The sequence below is a fragment of the Thunnus thynnus genome, chromosome 9 (assembly GCF_963924715.1).
Source record: "Thunnus thynnus chromosome 9, fThuThy2.1, whole genome shotgun sequence".
Lineage (NCBI taxonomy): Eukaryota > Metazoa > Chordata > Actinopteri > Scombriformes > Scombridae > Thunnus > Thunnus thynnus.
The window spans coordinates 25,088,688-25,111,339 of record NC_089525.1 but is presented as its reverse complement, the minus strand read 5'-3'; the positions used below and the strand labels follow the sequence as shown (position 1 = coordinate 25,111,339).

General features: G+C 39.2%; 1 protein-coding gene across 1 annotated transcript in view; it reads right to left on the bottom strand.

Moving 5' to 3' along the window:
* Nucleotides 1-2,855: 2,855 nt before the first annotated feature.
* The window catches only part of fgfrl1a (fibroblast growth factor receptor like 1a), a 75,397-nt gene continuing 55,600 nt past the window's right edge, over nucleotides 2,856-22,652 (bottom strand). Inside the window, exons 4-8 of the mRNA XM_067599835.1 lie at nucleotides 17,569-17,646; nucleotides 11,731-12,069; nucleotides 8,092-8,264; nucleotides 7,762-7,942; nucleotides 2,856-7,357 (exon numbers count right to left, since the gene is read on the bottom strand). Of these exons, the coding sequence (XP_067455936.1) occupies nucleotides 6,936-7,357; nucleotides 7,762-7,942; nucleotides 8,092-8,264; nucleotides 11,731-12,069; nucleotides 17,569-17,646 (1,193 nt within the window). The 3' untranslated portion in view covers nucleotides 2,856-6,935. The remainder of the gene's footprint in view (nucleotides 7,358-7,761; nucleotides 7,943-8,091; nucleotides 8,265-11,730; nucleotides 12,070-17,568; nucleotides 17,647-22,652) is intronic.

The following is a 22,652-nucleotide window of genomic DNA, read 5'->3' as shown; positions in this document are numbered from 1 at the left end:
TTTGAATGGATAATCTTGGCTCTTTTTTGTGTGTGCAACAGGATCCTTGGCCTGTTCATGTTTTATATGTTTATTGTTGTTGCACTTTCTTGTTGATTTCTTGGCCTGTTGGAAAATATTCTCAACCAGACTTTTAAATAAAGGCTAAAAAACTGAATACTTCTTTGTATGGAAAAACAATATAGTATATTCTTTGTTTGACATGAAGTAACTGAACGTTTTTACATTTATTGGAAGTGAAAGTCACTTTCAATACAACGGTTTTTGTTTCAGGTATCCAAATGACAAATCAGACAGACAGGACGGAAGGTACTGGGCCTCATTGACGTTCTTCTTCTCTTCCTGTTCTGCACATTTCTTTCCCTTCTCATTCTCCACTTCCACCCTCTCCACTGATTCCCCCCCTCCATTTTCTCATCTTCTCTCATCAGTGCAGAGCAGGGGTGAGCTCAACACATCTGTCAGCAGCTCAGCTCTGTGTCATCCTCCTCCTCCACCCTGCTTTTCTTCATCTTTTCCTCCTCTTTCTGTCCTCCCCATCTTCCTCCCTCCAACTCTTCAAGTCAATCAAATTCACAGGAGATAACCAGGAACACAAAAAAGGCAGGAAAAGTCTAATCTCTGAGATAAGGAAAGAATGAGAGTTGAATGTCAAGGATGAAAACACCCCGAGAAAGTCAGACACAGATGCTGCCATGTATAGTATCTTTTATCAGCTCAGGTTTTTTTCCTCCTCTTAGCTCACATTTACAAAAATGTTGAACATAATATGTCTTTAACAGCTTTCCATCTTAAATATAATTACCTCTGCTATTTATCACTTGTGAAGCTCACCAGATGCATGGGAATCCAATGAATTTCAGGGATATGGAAATCCCTGGAATTAGTCATATAGTCATGAGTAACTGTTGACTTTGTTAAGACGTCAAAACCGCAAATTCCACTGAGGTAGTTTTCTTCTCTGTATGTTTTCATTTTTCCTTTTCTTAAATTTCCTTTCCTTTCACCTCCATATTCAATATTCCCTCGATCGCTTGCTCAGTCTTTGACCTTACAAGCCAGTGCACAGTAATGGTACTAATTTGCTATTAAAAAAAACCAAACAAAACATATTTGATATCTGATCAAACTTATGAAATTTTGAGAAATAACAGAGACAAAGTGATTACAGATACATTTTGGGGAAATTTAATTTTGCTGTCCTTACCTGTATAACTCTTTTTAAATAATGTCCTCAAATCTGGATTTTAGTTTTTGCCTCATCTTTGAAAAAATATGTTCAAATTAAACTTTGGAATCAAAATCAATCATTTGAAATTTATTTAAAAAAAATAAAAATGGGACTATCATATGAATAAATGCTTGTTATAAAGGTCCACCTTACTGGACCTTTATTGTTATAAACACCTAACATCTCGCAGCTCTTTCCCAGGTAACAGCCGATGCTGTGCAGGAAGTAATGCATCTAGCATTCCTACATGCAGCAACGCTGGTTATTTTGGAATAACAAGAGGAAGATCTGAGTGGGTAGTTTGGGCATGGATGGATTACGGAACAGGGCCCAGTTTCCCAAAAGCATTTTAAGGCTAAAATGAGCGTGGCCTTGGACTTACAATGGGACTAAGATAATTTTAGCCTTAAGATGATTTTGGGAAGCTGGGCCCAGGTCTGTTGGGCACAGGCCCAGCGGCCCAAGAGGTGCAGCCCTAATCAATAAATCTATATTAATAATGGTTCAAATGACTGAAATGTGACAGTGATCTAAACCCATAGAGAATTATTACCTGCCTCTACACTTCCTCTCAGCTCTATGGAGCATTTTAGCATCTTTGAGCTCATTGTTTTGGTTTTACAGTCAGCAGGTTGGTTCAGTCTCACCACACTCATCAATCTAGTTCCCTGCAGCAGAAAAAAAACTTAGATAAACCCACTGGATGCTACCTTCCCAGCACAAAACGATGGACAGACAAAATTAGCGACTAGCTGGTTAATGTAGTGGAGCATTTAGCAGCTAAGAGTTCAGATATTTCCCTCAGCAATGGGTGGAGACCAAAAGGAGAGTGCATATTGGACCTAAATTTGTTGGGTGGCTGGAAATACAACTCCAAATGAATGCTAATGTTGCTCCATGTTTGCTGGTTGTGTACAGGCAGCGTGTTAGTCATATTGACTTACCCCCATGTGGCCAAAACAGTTATCAAAAAGCAATTTCATACTATTTGTTTAATTTAATAATTTATTAACTACTTTAGCATGTGTTGTTGGAAAGTCAAAGTGCTAAGTCAAAAAGTAGGGATGTTCTAGATGATCAGTGAAAGCCACCAACGCTCAAAAGACCAACTGAACGGCGTCACCTAAAGAATCTTCATTACCGCAAGTACAGTGCAGGAACACCAAACAAATATTGCTAAAAAACTGAAGTTGTTGTGGTTTACTCTTATTCTGCTCTCATGTCCTGCCGTTTTGCCAGCCTCCACCCTTTTGCCGTGCCCCATCCTTTCAACAGTGTTTTCTTTCATCATCTTCCTCTCCTAAATGAGTCAGAGAGGGAGAGAGACGCCGGGCCTTCACACCCTCCATCTGCACGCAATGCTTGTCCATCTGTCATCTCACCAGACAGACATGTTGACAGATGAAATGCCGGCTGCAGCTCTCAAAATTGAAGAGCTACAACTATTTAGAGAAGGACATTCACTTAAAGACAGTCCCCATGGCACTGAGAGCTATTGTACTGAACTGGACTGCAATCCATCTCTGAGACAATAGTAAAGGACTGAAGCAGTAGAGAGAAACAGACCTTGGCTGACAATTCTTATGTCAACACTTTGATCTTTAAGAACAAAGACAATATTGCACAGATTTAACTTTTTAATGGCACCAATAACATGATTAATAAGGGAGAAAACAAAATTTCGACCTAAATGACGATAGACTGTACAAGATTGTCGATACAAAGATTATCGATAAAATTTCGTATATTCTGTCAGCACGTATAAATACAGTATCTTACAATGACATGAACATGGTATTTGCTACATAGCTTACATTATGACTATAACACAAAATCCACTCATGCAGTATAATGCCCAATTATATGGAAAAAAAACAAACATGTCAAAAGAAAATAAATTAGAAATACACTTTACCCTTTTGAGTCTTGAAACAATTTAGGATTTACAATGTTTTGTGGGCCAATGTGTTGCTAGAGCTACTGTATGGTCCAAAGCATTCTCACTAAATTATCTAACATCTTCTATTTCAATACTAATCTCATTCCATGTACATACTAGTGGTAAGTGCACATATACAGTCTGTCTATTGGCAGTCCATTAGCTTTGACACATAAAACTTACACGGATTTAACATGAGAAATGATGGAAAACTGATCTAAGAAAAGTTTGAGGAGAATTTTACTGTTTGGCAACTTTTCCACACCCTCCAATATCCAAGGAAAAAAAATCAAGCTTTTGTAGTGGAAAAAAGATACACTCCAGCTGTTATTCAAGATGACTCTGTCAGCAGATGTTTTAAAAGAGTAAAGATGCGGGAGGACAAGAAAAACACCTCACAGGGAGAGCTATTAATGCAATGTTTAGAGTGCTATTTCTAGTTAAAGTTGTTGCTAGAGAGGGATATAAATGAACAAAGTCTGCCTTTTATTAAGATAGCAGAATGCTTTTTCTTTGTTGACCTGGTGTGCTATGATTTATCAGGTTGCATGTTCTATGTAAAAGTCATATCAGTGGGTAAAATAGTACAAATAATAGGAACTTTATAAAGAAAGAGACTGGAGGCTTGACAAGCACTTAATTCTTGTAACTGCATCAGTTTAAAGCTGTGCTTCGTATCTATTGTTCTTTTCAGGATGTACAGAAGATAACATACTAAAATGGGGATATGGAATTTATCCATATAAATATATTTGTAAGTTTTCCTGCTTGGATTTTAAAAAAAATGTGCAAAAAGAAGTTGAACTAACTGGATGATGAACCAGATGATTTTAATATATCACGGTCATTTAAACACACCCTTATAAAGTCGTCACTCTTGTATTTTGGATGTATTAAAAAGGGTCTGCAGAAGGAGACGTTTTAATGCAAGTACAAAGTACATGGCAAGCCTACAGTTTCTTTTTTTATGTCACATTTTTACATTTTTCTCTTTTTACGTATTTAAACTAACATCTCTGGACACAGTCACTCCACTGTTACACGTTAAAATGCTGTCTTTCCAAGAGTGCTGTGATGTTAAACAGCTGAAACCTGAATCTTATCTTGTCACTTTGCACAGTTTTTATGTAGTGGTCAGATTCTTAAGTACACACAAGAGTGAAAGAGTAAGTCTGCTGTAACTGGATGTGTACTGAAAAGGATTGTTGGGCTGGTTTCCACTGATTTTCAGGTCAAACTAAATGTGTTTATCAGAGGATGGTGTGGGGAAACCTCCCAACACCAACAGGAGTATTGACAGCATTGAAGTAATTTACTGATACACAAAGAGAAGAAAAGAAAAAATGGGAATCAATATGTCTCTAAAACACTTCCAAGAATAAGATTCAGCAAACTGTAATGTGAAAAAGTAACACTTAACCTCTACTAATTTTACAGATTATTTTGTGATTTTAATTCTTTAGTACTTGCAGTTTTAAAAAGAAGAAATTTTAGTGTTAGTGAAAAACAATTTTATTGGCTTGAAATGTTTTCTTTGATATTATTGGGATTTTTTTCTCATGATGAATTATAAAATGAAACAATGCTATCACCTCACAAATCTGACCTCAATGTTAAATCCAGTCTTTTCATCTTGAGTCTATAATGGCTTCCAAAGCAGCAAATTTTGTGATCATTTATATCGTGCACTAATAGCTTTACTCATAACAGCTGCTGATGACCTTGTTTACACATTAAAGGCTCTGCACTCCCACACTGGTGTTTTCAGTTTGGCTGATTAGCACTGGTCAGGATGAAGCCAGGAGGAGCTACGTTGGGAATATTAAGTTTACCAAACTCAGTGTATCACTGGGAATGAAACTTTTTTTTTTGTCCCACTCTAAAATGTGCAACAAAACTGACAGGAGAGAGAAGGGAATATTGAATCACACCCACACAGTCCTGAGAAGAAGTCTAATCAGCCTAAATGAATAACAACACCTGTGGAGGCATATTAAGGGTGTCTGGGAGCTTTCAAATGACCTTAACTTGAGACCAAGTTGTAATCAAATGGAAGGATAAAGCCTAAAACCCACATTTGTAGATCCCATTATTCAACATATCACAAGGTGGTCAGTAAAATTTGGGATATGTATGCTTGAATTTACTGAAAACAGTGATAACTGATTGCCAGCAATAAGAAATGTATTAACTTGTAGCTTATCAGTGGGTATTATCATAGTTGTTAATCATCCACATGAAAGACTTTCTGCAGAATATATGGCTCTAAATTTTTGTGGTAAAAATACTAATATTTGATTCAGTCACAGGCTGTATATCATCATTTTACCTTTCAACTGATTGCAACAGTTTCCATTTTCTGTATCGGGGTGACAGATGTCCCTGCAGCTGGGAAGGCAGCCCCTTTATCCTTAATTTTTCTTCATTAAATGAAAACAGGAGACTACAAACGAGTCCCTCTACCTTGTAGCGAACCATCTATGGACAGAACACATGCAATCTCTGCTCAGTTATACCCTAGGACATCTTGTGAGGCGCTAAAAGAGAGTTGAGGGCTTTAAGTCTCATCCTTAAAGTCACTAAGAATAAAAGATTAACAAGAATCAGTCACAAATCCAATGATCCATTAGCAATCCATGAAATCAGGAAACAATTCTTAGAAGGCACCTTTTTACACTACAGCATTGTTGATCATCCCTTTGCGCTGTTGGCTAAAGAGGCTGGACCTTCATCCTTCTCTGTCCTGCTCCTCTAAAGTCAGCGAGCATCAAACAAAGCTGAAAAGGAGATGATGTGAAACAGGAAATGCCAACATTCTCCAGAAAGGGGGCAGAAACTGTCAGTTAGGACAGATATAATGATTACTTCTGCAACCGAGATCCTTGGGTGCAGCAGAAATCACTCTGTAGCTGCAGCTAGAATTCATAGAGATCCATGCTGTCTGAACTCAGTAACTCAGTTTGTCATCAGCTCTTTTTCACACAGTACCCAGATAGCAGCTGGACATTTATCAGAGTGGCTGTCGGCCTGGCAGAAGCAGATAACAGCAGCCCTCATCTTTGCCGAGGGTGTGGATACAGTGAAGTTTGTCTTGATTTGTGTTTCTTATGGCTCAGTTGGGCTGACGCCTGAGATATACTCTGAAATTAAGCTATTACATTACACACATGTCATATTGTTCTTTATAGATTACCCAGGATGAAGTAGTGTGCTAAATGCTATATAATCATATTCCACTATATACAGGAGTAGCTATATTTGGAGACTTGTATTGTAAGCGAGGCGTATTCTTGCTGTTACTGAGGAGATTGTGGTTGTGTCTTAAAGAACAGACACGGAAATGGACAGGACCAAAGTGGTTGAGTTACCTTGAAGCTGCAGAGTTCATTGTCGCTTCAAAAAGGGCCTCAAGCAAAATATGGAGAGATTTATTTATCTACAGATGGGATGTGACATAATAAAATACTTGAGTAACGCTCCCAGATGGCTAAATGGCTGATGGCTAAAAATAAGGTTCTTTTTGATGCACTTTTTTCTTCTCTTTCTTTACATTCTTCATTGTTTTTGTCTTGAATAAGTCCATGTGTTCACAATAATGTGGCTGCAGCAGAATGAGGAAGAGCTGCGTGATCCCATGTTCCTTTATACAAATCCGCATGGTCTCTTGCATGTGGCTTTCCTTGTTCTATGCTCTGTAGTCAGTGTGGACTGTTATGACTGTAAGAGTTGAATGTGAAACACCAAAGCTTGCTGCTAGCCTCACTGCTAACACTGGTAGTGGATGTGCTGGTGCTGGTGCACCTTCCCGTCCACGTGTGAATGTGTGTGCGTGTGTATATCCGTGTAGATCTTCGGGTAGACCTTGGGAGCCAATCCAGCGCCTCCCTGAGTCAGAAGCAGCTGCTGATGGGCAATGTAGTCCTCGTAAGAAAGACAATCTTTATCCCCATTGGCAGGTTGAGGAGGGAGTGTTGGGCAGGCTCGGTCACGATTGGCTACGGGGAGACGCTGGGCAGCAGGAAGAGCAGAGGAGGATGATGAAGAGGAGCAGGTGCGTTTTGATTGGCAGAACCAGAGGAGGGCGGTGCCTAAGATGAAGGCAACGCCTGCTGGTATTCCAATGATGACAGGCCAGGGGAGGCTTGGGGATATTGCTGTGGGTACAGGGTTGTTTTGGGGCTTCAAATCTGCGAAGGAGTGAGAGATAGGGATATTTAAAAATGACACATGATAGTTACAAGAGAAAAAAAACCTTTGAGGTGCAGAAAAAACACCCTCTGGCTTATTGATAATTTTACCACTAACATCTTTCAAGTTTTATAATGTCAGCTGTGAAAACTGTTATGGTTTTCTTATAGATATAAGATGTGAACTCTCGGAAATGTATCTCAAGGCGAGCATCAGTGGTGACAAATATTTTCATGATACCTAGCATTAGCATTAAAATGCTATGGCTTCAATTTACTGCCTCTAATATAAACTTGCAGGTCAAATATCTTCCTCTGTAGTATTGTAAATCAGATAAGAAATACACATAATCATACACAATTATCTCTTTATGTGTCCATGTTAGTTTCTCTCTTTCACTGACCTGGTAGCACAGTGAGGTAGGCACTCCTGAAGCTGTAGCCCATAGTATTGGCTCCCAGGCAGATGTACATGCCAGCGTCCTCCTCCTTGGCTCTGGTTATCAGCAGCTTGTTGAGGTAGGATCCGTCAGGACGAGACCAAACCTCCCCTGTAGGCAGAACCACAAACCGATGGTCCCCGACCTGAATGAGATCAAATAAAGAAAAACTTTGTTGAACAATTCACATCAAGTACTTCACTGAAATCAAATTGTGAACTTGACAGATATTCTTAGTTTACTATGACTAGTAATACTGGTTGAAGCAGTGCACATGCGTGTAAATGTGTGCACCTCGATGGTGGAGTTGAACTTGTTCTCGTCACCAGGCTCAACTCTTTTAAGCCACTGGATGACTGGTTTGACATCACTGCGGACTTTACACTGGAAAGACGTGGTTCCTCCGTAGTCCACGGTGGTGTTGACTGGGTGAGTACCAGTCAGGATTGGTTTAGAGTTGGTACGCTCTGTTGAAGGAGACATAAAAAGAGACAAACACAAAGAAAGAGAATGTATATTTAATATGTGATGCTATTTCAGTTAAAGTGTGAATAGGAGAAACTGTAACAGCTGTAATCAGAATTATGGAAGTGACATTAGAGCAATAATTATCTCAGAGTCAGTAAAATTATAAATTTACACAAGTTTCACATTGCACCAGATTAGCATCTATACAGTAAAAAAAGTATATTTTCAAATTCAATTAAAAATCTCTACCACGGTCTTGTATATGAATAGTTTTGGTCAGCAGCAACAAACTCCATTTCTAAAATCAGGCACAGTGAGGAAAGTAAGTACTCTTTTTATTCAATTTATTTGAACTGAATGAAATGAATGAAACAGAAAAGAACACACCAGAGAGAATATAATATGGTTTGAAAGCATTATTTGCACAGTATGTGCTGTATTCAGCACCACATCCTCCTTCTCAGCTGAAGATACAGAAACAGATCCCTTATCTCTAGTTCCCGCCTTTTCTTTTTCAGTTTATATAGCAGAATAAACACACCTGCAAGAGAAATTCAATGGTTTTTTTTCAGTATCTGTTAATGCAATGTCATGGGAATGTAACTCAAGAAAATCTGTACTTTTTAAAGAGAAAACTTATTTGACGATCAGCTGTTTCAACCCCATTCTTCAGCAGATTTTGAGAAGCATCCTCAGTTTTGGCTATGTGATAGAATATATTTATTATGTCAGCATGGACAATAGCTTCCAATAGCTTCACTTATTGTGAAGCTAAATGTTGATGCAGAAAGGTTGCTTGTGTATTTTACTTTAGAAGGAGGTAGAAAGACTTCTTTTTCTTTGTTTTGTTCAATATGAGAAGCTGATGCACTATTACATGTAAATTCACAAGTTTTCCTAGAGTTCAATGTGCTATAAGTTAAATTATATTGACTTTAAATATGTTTTAATAGTCAGAGCACGTCCCCAAAGCATCTGGTAAGCATTGCTACCTACCATGAAAGGCAAAGGGAACACAGATGCAAACAACATTGCCAGAACTCATTGAACTGATACAGGCAAAGAAACATTTGGAGACAAGTGTTCTGGACAAATGTTTTGTGTGGAATTTTTGGAATTACATTTTTCATATAGGTGGTCAGGTAACAGCTGAATGGATGGGGCTCTTGAGCAGAAAGCACTTAATGTATTAATCTCAAAGTGATTTGAATGCCTGGCCTAATGAATGATGCTCATGGAGTGAGTCCAGCAGGTGAAAAACCATCCAAGACAACAAGATGAATTATATTTAGGAGTTATGGTCCTGATGTGTTATATTTATGGAACTATATTCATGGATTATATATGTTTTTAAAATCGGCACAGTTTTTTCCCCCTAGACTCTTTTATTCTAGTTTTCTTACTAACAGCTGTAAATAACTGACAGCTGAGTGAATCTCTACTGATAGAGAAAATGTCACATTTGACATAAGCGAGCAGCGGTTTGATTTACTTCCTTTCTGTCTGCGTGCTCATGATTGTGTGCGCACATGTGTGAGTGTGTAAGTGTCTTTCAGGAAAGACTACAGCTGTAGTTTAATGTATAACAGATGTAGCGGGTAAAGCGAGAGGAGCTAGTCTGCTCTCAACAGAGCTATCACACTAAGCAACATACTGTATAGTTCAGCACACACACAGAAATTCAACGCCAACTCTCCACCAAACAGCTTAACATTAAATCAACCAGCGTCAAAACAGCTTTTGTAGCCTTCCAATACAACCTAATACATCAAAAAAACACTCACAACTCCTCATAACACACGTTCTGCTCTCAACAGTAAAACTAGACCCTTTTTAGACTAAAACCGCAACTGGTTCACCCTCCAAACTGAAAAATCTGCTCCACATTCTTCGCACGCTTGACTGATATTTACTGACAAGACTGGTAGTGATCAATAAATGCCACTGAAGTGAAAGGAGACTTTTAAAAGCTATTTTAAAGTTCTATTCTTGGTGCAACTCATTAGCCGACACTGGTGAATGTTGGCACTATGGCTCTAGTTTGCAACCAAGAATATTTAGTCATTACAATACCTAAAAGGACAATGTGAAACATTTAATACATTTATTTATGATTGCAGTTGGATAAAACATTTTTGACACTATCACTGTTGCTCAAATTTATGAATCCAATCAAAAATGTTTTGTAAACTAATCTACTATACTCTCAAAATGTGAAATTAAACCTGAATGAGACATGATGGCAAGATCTGCCAGGAAAATACCTTCTTATCTATCATGTCCACATGTTCAATAACTACCACTTGTTACAGCAGATGAACACTTTTAACATACTATATTAAACAGAATAAGAGAAACCTGATGTCTGAATGGAAATCTGCAGTCAGGACTCTTTGCCAACAAATCATTTAAATAGCTGAAATGCCAATTATGGGGTTTTTTGATCATATGATCCCAGACGGTCTGCATAATCACTGTATTGTGAGTTAGAATGAAAACAAAACCCATGTCATACCCTTCTATTTAGTCAAACAGACCTATAAATCAAACACAATTACATATACTGTGTACAACACAATGTATATTATTGTTTGGGTGAGGGGCATTCCTACAAATATATGATATACTCACTGACCACAATGCCAAAAATGTGCTTTCTGATGTGTCATGACATGGGGTGACCACATGCAGCCACATTTTTACATACATTAAAATGATTCGGATATTACGAGCATACTTTTAGGATGCTTCATCTCTTTTAAGTCATGCTGAAACAATTAGTAGATTTCTTGCTGAGTTGATCCACAGAAAACTAGTCAACGATTTGTTATTTATGAAGAAAAAACATCAAATATTTGCTTCTTCCAGCTGCTTAAATGTGGGGATCTGCTGCTTGTCTGTTTTGTTATTTCATTGCAAATTGAATATTTTTGGAGTAATGGTCAGGCAAAATCAAGCAATATGACGATACAACCTCGGGCTCTAGGTGTCATCATTTTCTGTTATCATATATTAATAAATAATTGACATATTCATTGATAATGGCATAAGTAAGTTGCAGTCATAATAAAGATAAAGCCGAGATAAGCTGTAACAAAGAGAGTTGATTCATGTATTTATGGCAACATTCAAAATGTGGTCAGAAATGAAAATAGTATTATCATATCCTACTGTCACATGACTTAAATCAAGCAGAGGTGAGATTTCTTGTGCTGAATTGTGTACAAAAGTAGCTCTTTTGAAGAACTAATGTGTATAATATTATTACCATTTCACTCATCCCTGTGTATAAATTTATCTCTGTGTAGAAAAGCTATTTTCTTGTCTGGACAGGATACCTCTTGCTGACATAAGGCTTGAACCCAGGTCATCTGGTAGACGGACAGCCACCCTACTGCACACATCAATCGGCCCTTTGTCTCAATTAATCCTATCAATTATGTTTAATAATGATGGATGACTCACGTATGACTTCCACTTTGTAGGTAGCGTTGATCTCTCCCGCTCTGTTGGAGACGTGACAGGTGTATTTCCCACTGTGCTCCGGTGTCAGGTTCTTCAGACTCAGGGTCCACTTTTTCTTCCTCCCTTCCCCACTTCCTCCTCCTCCTCCTCCTCCTGCAGCTCTCTCCCCACCTTCTCCTGCTCCACCGTCCTCGTCCACCAGCGGGCGACTGTCCTTCAGCCAGATGATGTCAGGGCGAGGGTTACCACTCGCTGTGCATTTCAGGCGCACAGAGCTGCCCACAGGACGAGCGATGACGCGTTTCCTCATCTTTGCGGGCTGGGTAAAACGTGGACGTACTGTGAGTAGAGAGAGGGTGAAAGGGAAGAGTTATTTAGTATTGCAAAATAAGTTTTGTCAGATATATGGGAGCTGTGTTTATTAAAACTTACTCTGGATAAAAATTTCAACTAAAAATGTAAATGTAAAGACGTAAAGAACCCACAGACACTCTTCCTGTCAAATGGGGAAAAAGAATAAAGAGAGAGGAGAGGAGAGGACAGAAGAAGAAGTTATTACTGGAGATTTACAGAGCAGTTTCATATTTACAAGCAGTGTTCTGTTCTTCAGACCGGTGGAAGGAGAAAAAGTTGGAAAAGATGGTAGAATTCATCACAGATTCTTATGTGACACTTTTATTAGACGCAAAGAGCGATCAAAGTCATGGTTATCTGAAAAGGCTGCGACACAGACGGAGAGTTCAGAAATTTTTCAAGCCTCCTGAGTTTGTTTTTATTAGCTCTTCAACTCCAGAAAAGAATTTTGCTATTGTAACATTAATAACATTATTAGCATTTTTTAGTTTGTTTTTTTAAAAGATTTTAAGATATTTTGTATGTTATTCTTAAAACTCTACGTTATATAGCTGACCTTCAGTACACCTCCATTCTTCCCCCTCTAGGGATGCAGTAGTAGATTAGGCTGCTGCAAAATATCAACTTTCCTTGTGTGGAAATCTGGGGTTTTTAACAACTCACTTCAATTGCAGAGACACTGTTTGTATATTTGCTTTGATTTGCAAACAGTGTTTGCTTGTTTCCTAGTTGCTCAATCTGTTGTTTTATTGTTTGAAAGACTTCTTTTTCCATGTGGACATCTCCAGCAACTAATGTGGTTACAAATTAATTTTTCTGCCCCACAAGTATTCTGCACTGAAGTGTAACCCTCCATTACACACCATGAAATCAATTTCTTTGAAGTTAATAATAATCTGCATCTACAGCATATTCATGCTTGGTGTGAAAAGACTTCTGTTTCTACTTCCACAAACTTTGAAAAATTGAATTAGGAACAAACTGAATCATCTCTGAATACAAGACTTGGTGACTTGGTAAAATTAACATTTCTTGCAGTGTGAGGAGTGTCAGACAGGCTGAGGTCATCGCTGGAGGCAGTGCCAGAAATTCCATGTTGTCTTGCAACAACATATGGCAGTGTGCCTCTTGGTATATACAACTTAATTTGCTTTGATAAACCCTAATTATTTTGTTTGAGAAAAATCTTTGAATCACTTCCTCTTCTCCCAGACACAAAGACTTACTCACATGACCAGGAACCCACACAAACACATGCATATACATAAACAGACACACACACTCCCCTTATTTTCCTCTGATCTTGCACCTCCCGGGTTTATACGTCTCTTCTGCTCTTAAAAAAAGCCACATATTTGACATCAACTCATGCATTCATCCACTGTAAAGCCTGCTAGACAGCTATGTAACATGACTGTACAGTATACATCTGGTCATGAATGTAGTGTATACCTTTCTGCACGGGTCATAAAAAGCCAGGCGGTGACATCCATTCATCCATGCAGATCCTTTCTTAGAAAACATAAAATGGCCAGTTAACCTCATACTCTTATTTAAACATCCACATCCTTCCATGGAGTTGCATAACTTAACCTCATTTAGCCATTCAAAGACACGTCTTCCTCCTTACCAAGTAAATAAATAAATTAATAAATACAAATGGCCAGACGGTCACCTAACCTAACCTAACCTAACCTAACCTAACCTAACTAACTTAACCTAACCTAACCTAACCTAACCTAACCTAACTAACTTAACCTAACCTAACTAACCAAACCTGACTAACCAAACCTGACTAACCTAACATAAACTGACATAACCTAACTAACTTAACCTAACTTTACCTAACCTAATCTAACTAACCAAACCTGACTACCCTAACATAACCAAACATAATCTAACTAACCTAACCTAACCAAACCTGACATAACCTAACTAACTTAACCTAACCTAACCTAACCTAACTAACCAATCCTGACCAACCTAACATAACCAAACCTAACCTAACCAACCTAACCTATGGATGATGGCATACACTGACTGGCCAATCATCTCAGGAGTCGAGCTGCTAGCGGCCGAGATGTCTCACCCAGCCAGCAGCTCTTCACATCTCCAAAAACATGGGAGCAAATTCCAAATACGCGTTATTTAGATAAACTGACCACATATTGGGAATATATTTACTTTCTTGCCTTAAAAAAATATTAAAACTTAATAAAGTGACATATTAACAGTCCTACAGCGAAAATTACAACAGCTTAATCTCTGCTATCGCTGCCGATTGGTGCAAAATGCATTCTGGGACACTTAGCTCCAACTGCCGTCAGCCAGCTTCAGCTACCAATGGTGTAATTTCATCACTCAGCCAGTCAGTCAGTCATTGACATTCGTGTTTACAGGGCTGGCCATGCTGTTGTGGTCCAGCTAAAAACTTGCCAGTCAGGAGGGAAGAGAGGAAATCATTCACAGGAGTGCTTGATTTTACAGCCCTTGTGTTCCAGCCACAGCAGATAGCCATCAACCGGGGCGATAAATCACCCTGAAACTACTGCAGTTGCGTCTCTTTCTTTGGACACAGTTATTATTTTAGCTCTGTGTCAACAAACAAGTGGAAGAGTTATGTGACGGGTTTGCGCGCTCGAATCCGGAGATTTCACTACAGCTGCATTACTCAGCGGAATATAGCTCTCTACTGACCGACATGAAGCTGGGCAGGATGACAAAACAAACATACTCAAAAGGCTTTTAAGTCTCGCCTTTGTCCCCCCGAGTCTGAGAAAAGCTACTGGACTATAGCTGAACTGTGACCAGACAAGTCAATAGATCTAAGAGAGATTCAGGGAAGTAATGTGGTGAAGAAGAAGAAGAAGATGATGATTAATAGTTTAATGTTTTGGCAATGTCTCTCTTTGATGATGACATAAATTCAACTTCGTCTGCTCAAGACTGAAAAATAATTGAAAAGAGGACGGAAGAGCCAAAGCAAAGTGCAGCTGATCTGAACTGGACTGGATAAAGGTGAGACTGGAGAATGAACAGAATACACCAAAGAGCATCTGAAATAAACTGATTTATATCATCTAAGCTGAACCAAATCAAACAGAAGTTTAGGAGAAAACATATGGACAGTGAAAAAGTGAGGTTCATATTAAGGTTAATCCATCCCGAAGAATGACAGATTAATAAAACCGATGAAAAAAAATCGGAGTGACGGCAGAAAAACTAAGAACAAAGAGAATGAAAGATGGAGTTAAAACAACAGCCAAGGTAAGAGAAGGGGCACATCAAGAGGAAGAAAGAAAGAAAAACAGAGAAGACGTAAGAGTGAACTGAGAAAGCTATGATAGAGAGAAGGTGAGAGCCAGAGCGGGCGAAAGGGCAAGCTTGTTCTGGGTCTCAGGGGCCACTTCAACGCCACACTTCACAGTGTAAAAATATTGCTGACCCTCCGACTGACCGCCTTTGATCAGACAGTGTGTGAGGGTGTGTGTGAATGTAAGAGACAGAGAGCCTTGTGGTTTCCAACATAGATTTTAAACTGAGAATGAGGAGAGTTTTGTTACGTGAGGTAATTTTAGCTGATCTTGACTTGAGTAATTTAGGTGAGGACTTGGTTTTGGGCTAACATTAGAATTAGGTTACATTTATTTTAGGTTTTAGGGGGAGATTTAGGTCAGGATATGGACTTTGGTTGTGCTTAAGTTCAAATTTAGACAAGAAGATTGATCCCACTCTTATCTGTGCATTATGTACAGAGCTAGAGTGAGGAGGGAGTTATGACCAGGTTATGCTTGAAAAGAAGCAGTTGTCCAACCTCGTCTCAAATCAAATGCGTTTTCATTTGTTCCAAACAGCCACACTTAAAAGGTGGAGTGACACATTGACCGTCATAGAGAGTGGGAAGATATAATATTGTTTAAATTAAGCGATAACGGTGCCATTCATTGTGTTGCACTTGGTTGTTCCCATGAAAAGTGACAGAAATAGTTGTGTAAAGAATGAAAAAAGTAAGCTTACTCCCTTCTCAACTGTGCACATCTGGCCGGTCACGGCATGAAGTGGGTGTTACTGTTGAATTGTCAGTTTCAGAAAGCTATAGATATTGTCAGACACATCCTCCCACTCAAATGTGTTGGGGAGGGCGGGGGGTGGGGGGGGTTTCTAAAGCTAGTCGACCACTCGAGTATACACCAACCTTTAGTCCAGCTTTGCATAAAGACAGGAAACATGGAAAACAGCTGGCATGACGCTCTCCAAAGTAAAAACATATGCCTAACAACCACTAAAGATGAGTAATTAACACATATCTTGTTTGTTTAATCAGTACACAAACAGAAATTTGAAAAAAAGACAATCTGTTGTTTTATAGGGAGTTATTTGCTATACCCATTTCAAACAACAGCTGGGAGTAGAGACTTCCTCGAGTATTCTGTGAGGTTACCAGGCAACCAGTTGAGATGATGCAGCACAGAAGTGCTGGATGTAGTGACAGCATGTAACTTCTTGTAAAACCACAAAGGTTTTTACATTTCTGTTTGTGTACAGATTAAACTATCAAGATACAATTTGTTGAGTGAACTTTGGAGGAGCTGGGAGGCAGATTTTTATATACTTTGGACAGAGCCATGCTTGCGGTTTACCCCTCTTCCTGTCTTTTGCTTAGAGTAGTATCGATCTTCTCATCTAACTTGCGGCAAGAAAGCTAATAAGCATTTTTTCCAAGACTAATGTTTGAGTTTACACATGTTGTTGAAGATTTATCAGTATCTTTATCAGTACAGTTTAAACAACATACAATGGAAGGTCCTCATAAGGGCAGAAGAACAAGCATGTATGTGGATATTTTGTGTGTGTGTGTGTACTTGTGGGTTTGTGTTAATGTGTATGTGTGTGCAAGTACGTGATATTCAAGCTAAGCCAAATGCAGCAAGTGTGTACGTTTCATTGTGTGTGAGCACAGAACACAAATAGATAAAGAATGTGTGTAAAAACACAAAAGGAGAATTCAGCAAAAGAGCAAATGTTTGTTTAAACATTTAAATGTGAGTGTGCATTGATGTTTATGACAGAGAGAGAGAGAGAGAGAGAGAGAGAGAGAAGGAGAGGGGGAAAGAAGGAGACAGAGGGATAACAACAAGCAAAGAAAGAAGGGTAAAGTTACATGACAGGGGGTCCTGGGAGACTTTGGAGCGGAGGGGGGAGAAAGGAATGTGTCCCACCAAATCACACCTCACACAAATAGACTGCTCTCCACTCTGTCAGAGCCAATTATCTAAGCAAACAACCACCCTGATGTGTGTTTGTGTGTGGGCATAAAGTATACCCTCACATTCTCTCCTCTGACAGTGCACAAGGTGTTTATTGTACAATCCGCTACTGTACTTTTTGAAATGTTACACACTCCCAGCTATCTAATGTGTGACTTCCACTGCAGGATCCTTTCATTTTATACACTTTCAGTCATAAGTTGTTTGAGGTCGTTACCCAGTTTCCCTGCCAGCTCTGGAACACGTTCATGGTCACCATTTGCCGCTGCCGCTCCACTTCTTGAACTGGAGTCATCTGGAGAAGAACAAAAAAAGAGAAAAAGACAAGAAGATGCATCATTAGTGAAATTAACATCCTCTGAATAATTATGACTAATATACTGTTTAAAGCATGCTGATACAAACTCCACCCATCAGTACTTAAAGGGAAACTTCGGTCAAGTATTGAGTGAGAGCGCTGCAGTCAGCGGCGGCGAAACAGGTTGTAATGTAATCTGATGAGGCAATAGCACCTTGTCAATGTACGTCCACTAAAAGTGCTTGTTTTTGCCACTGACAGGCTCAGATTGTTATTATAAGTGTCAGACAAAATTACGGAAAGGACCATACAGAGAAATAAAACTTTTTTCTTTACCTCTCTCTTGATCTGGTCTGTTTGTTATTGTGTCTAACTAAGTCTTGCTCAAGGAGATGTCTTGTTTCTTTCTTTCTTTGTATGGTCCTTTCCATAATGTTGTCGGACACTTACAATAACAATCTGAGCCAGTCAGTGGCAAAAACAAGCACTTATAGTGGATGTACATTGACGGGCCACTATTGCCCCGTCGGATTACATTACAGCCTGTTTCGCGGCTGCCAGCTGCAGCACTCTTTCTCAATACTGGACCAGTTTCAGAATTGTTGTCCCCATTAGTCACTTAAACACAAAAAGATAGCAAAATAGGGTCCCTTTAAAATGATTCATATATTCATCTGTTTCTCCAGTTAGATTAAAATAAACATTAATTATATGCAGTTTGAGCTGGCTCTATATGCTACACACTACAAAAAAAGGCAGGAAACCTCATGAGTGTGTGAGAGTAAGCTTCTTCTTCTGTTTTCTATCAGCATCTGACAGTTGTTTTATACGATGTAGCCATTTCAGCATGGGGTCATGATATATGATCGTTCAGCATAAATTCAAGATATCAGTGATGCATTGGTCCATTCTTGCATACTGGAGGCGCATTGTTACAGGTTAAGGAAGTGTAATGCATTACCCTCAGCTAAATCACTCTCATGTTCAAAAGCATTAAGTATCATATTTAGACAGTTTTTTACATAAAAGTTTTGTATAGCAAACATAGTAAAACATGGGTAGATGAGTGGCAAGAAAAGCAGGTTGATGCTAGAGGAGGTGAAGTTACTGATGACTCACATGACTGAATTTGGAAAGTCTTTAGTGTAAAAAAAAAATCATACAGTTCTAGGTCTATATTTATATTCTGGGGCTCTACTGGAACATCTTTGCATGATTTAAAGAAAAAAAAACTCCTTGTTTATCATGTTTATTGGCCTTTATGCAGCTCCTCAGTTCAGCCTCTGTCTGAAACAGGACGTTTTAGCTCCTGTCTCTTTAACGCCCCCCTCCCCGACGAGCCCGCTCTGTTCTGATTGGTCAGCTCCTGGTAGCTGCCGGCTCGAGAGGCTAGGCACACAAACAGTAGTAGTGAGATTTCACTTTTTTTTTGTTCTTAACTTGAAACAGAAACTTCTCAAATACATCCGTACATGTTCAAGCCTGAATCCGATCCAAAATATGTGAGTGGACAATGTGAACAGCCTGTGGAACAACCTTAGAAACAAAGGTTAGGAACTTTGACCATAGTGAACACAGACATCTGACATCATTACAGTGTAGCATATGTCCCCTTTTAAGCTACATATGTCTTATGTCTGAGAGAGGATGATGAATACCATAAAATTACTGCTAAAATCCCCTATCAAGCTTTGGCCTTGCTTTTCAGACAGCATGACTGTAAGCTGTGCAACATCTAAAAAAGAGTGGAAGAGGGTAAAAAACATCTTACACCTTTATATTCTGTCAATATCATACTCTACAAGATCATACTTTATCATACTTGCTTTAACTCTCTCACTGGTGTATCAATTTCCCTCGCTCAGCATGGCTTCCAACATAGATTATCAAAAAGATACAAACATCTGTCTGGACCTTCATGCGAGGAACCACTTCAAGATGTTACCAATGTATCCGAGGGGCCCTTCAACAGGGGCGTGGGGAGGGAGGCGGGCTGATATCAGTGCAATATCAAGTCTGTCAAAATACAGGATGGTGTAGGGGTGGGGGGGTGGGGTTTAAATTGGCTTGAACCTTAAACTTCAACCAAAACCTGATGGTAGTTATGGAAGGAAAGAAAAAGGAACCATACTGCTTTGGACCACCTGCAAGGAATACGTGAGAGTGCACGCGTAATTGTAAATGGATATGTTTATCGTGCATGTTGGTACATATATACGGATGTGTGGCTGGACTTTAGAAGACCACCTGAAAGCTCAGAGTGTTTAATGCAGCGCCAAATGTCTTTAAAGCATCACTATTTGGAAGATGGAATAAATGACGCATTTGAAATGCAAATACGAGGCATGACCTGCATCCTCACGGCTGGTATTAATAGCATACTGGCAGGATGCGTAGAGCAGGCGCTGCGCGTGTGATTGCGTGTATCTTTGTGTGTGTGATACGAATTCCTGCATGGGTGTGTCAGCGCATGTTTGGGTGCGTGCGTTCTGCCGTTATTTAACTAAGTGGTAACTTGAGGTGTCGGTATTCCCGTCGAACCTTGCTCCTCCTTCCCTCCCTCTGACTCCCCCTTCATCCCTCCACCCCACATGCATGGCATGTTCTGAGAAAGGGCAGTGCGTTTGAAGCCGAGCGGCATGGGGGTCTGATCTGAGGGGGGGGGAACATGGTTTAACACTCTAACAGCTAGCAAACCCTCCCCCAGGCCTGGTGCGAGCCTGTAAACCTCGCTTGGCAGACCTCCTACAGACCGACTCACAGAGGGGGGGCTGGACCGCTTCCACTGTCCGTACAGTGCAGCCACACATCCAAAGTATCAAAGTATTTCCCAAATTCAAAACATATATATGTATAGCACTTCTGTATTGTGATACTGATGCAGAAATATATCAGCAACCTACAGCCTATGAAATAAAATCTACTGACACGTGGCATAATTAACATTATAAACTACAGATACAGTAGAGATGGCATATCAATAAAGAGTTATATGTTCCAAATCCAGGCTCTACGTGCTTAAGGTTACATGGTGTAAAGGGGAGTTTTGTCCAGTACTGATTTATCTCATGTATTAAGATACTGAAAAGGACAAAATACATAAAATGCATCAGAATCAAAATAAATCCTGAGAGTGAAAAATATTGTATTGTGCAAAGATTTTTATGGGTTAGTTGATGAGTATGCACAATTCTGTTGTGTGCCAGTCTTGCCTTTTGTCCTTGTTTGAGTGCCAGATATTGATTGGTTGCTTTATAAATATCTGATTGCCTTGATGGGTGTCACTGTGTCACTGATGAAGGTCAGACGGCTGGTAAAGTTTTGTCTTCTTCTCTTCTGTGAATAAAGCTACTTTAAAGAGTTTCTCATCTGTCATCTCCTGTTGTCGTTCTGTACTGCTTTACTCTGAACACTGCATGAGACAAAGATCCTATAAAAGTATCAAAATATGAAGTTGGGTTGTTTTTTTTTTTACTAATCTAACATTGATTGAAATCATTGATGCAAGGATGACTGGGCTGCTTGTGTAACATTAGGCTGACAATTTAGCGAGATGAAAAACTGTGTACAATAGCGTTTACTACCACTGTATTCACTTAAAGAGATACAACAGAAATGATCATTTTGTCATTGGTTACTCTCTTAACAGGCAAAAACCAGTAGGGTTGGATTTTAATACAACACACATTACATTAGCAGAGCTTCATATCAACCTTCATTAAAGCAATAATACTGAACTAGTAGTTCTTTAGATTTTCCAAAAATAAAAAAATGACTAAATGTTTCCAAACAGCTGATGCAGCTTTGTGTAACTGTTCAGAAATGAAGTACAGTCTACAATATCCAGACATATAATCATTTGTCTACTTTTTGACTTATTTATTAGCACTCAATGGGGGGACTCCTGAAACAATCCAAAACAGATCCCCGTTGGATCCAAAGATGAGTGCATGATTTCTTCACTTCTATAACCGTAGACCAACAGTGGAGACCAGACTATTGATGTCAATACAGAGTTTATGTCTGACTATAAACACATGATGTCGCACAGATGACCAGCTGACTCCTCCATTATCACTTCACTCATTACCTGAAGAGGAGGAAGCTTTCATCCAAAGATGTCCAGGAGGAACAAACTGAATGTGTGTGGTCTCACTAATTATATCAACACACTCCTGAACGCACCTTGGTCAACCATTAGTCCAGCTGTTAAAGCCATTGCCATGCAAAAATACTGTTTTTATTTTTGTATTTGTGATGTGACACCTTTTTAAACCTCCAAGTCTTCTAAGGAGCCAGACTGTAACACTATATTTCAATGTGAACCCTGCAAATCACACATCTGTCAGCATGCTGGACATCCAGGCTTCAGAAAGTGTTTCTGCCAGCCGAGTCCGTTTTACACCTTTTTTCTTCGGCTCTGTTATACGAGCGCAAGGTTGGGGGTAGAGTTAATGTTTCACTGTTTGTTTCAAGTTGAACACACACAAAGTAGAAAACATATTCCCTCCCAGCTTCAGCTGTATTCAATAAACAACATTTTCTTCTGATCCTGTTCCACCTTTTAATGTTCAGCCAGATACTTTGGCCGGTGCCTACAACAACCAATACACACGCACACACACGCCCACGTACACACACATTATAAACATGTGCATACAGGCTAATACATATAAATACACATGGTCATGCATAAACGAGTGCAGGTTGTGTAATCGAGTGTGTACACAGTGACAATAACTCTGGTGAGCTGTGGCAATATACTCAAAACAATAGAAAACTGTAATGTGACATATGATATTGTCTCACTGTACAGCAGCCAAACTATTTATTATGTATTTTTACACAGATTTCACAGAGCTTTGTTCATCCAAAATACACATTTGCTAGTAATTGAGCACATTTGTTTTATTTTCTAAGTGCACTGTGGCACTTATTATAACACGACATCTTGACCTGAAATGGTCAAGACATATTGTATTAATAAAATTAAATGTTAGCTT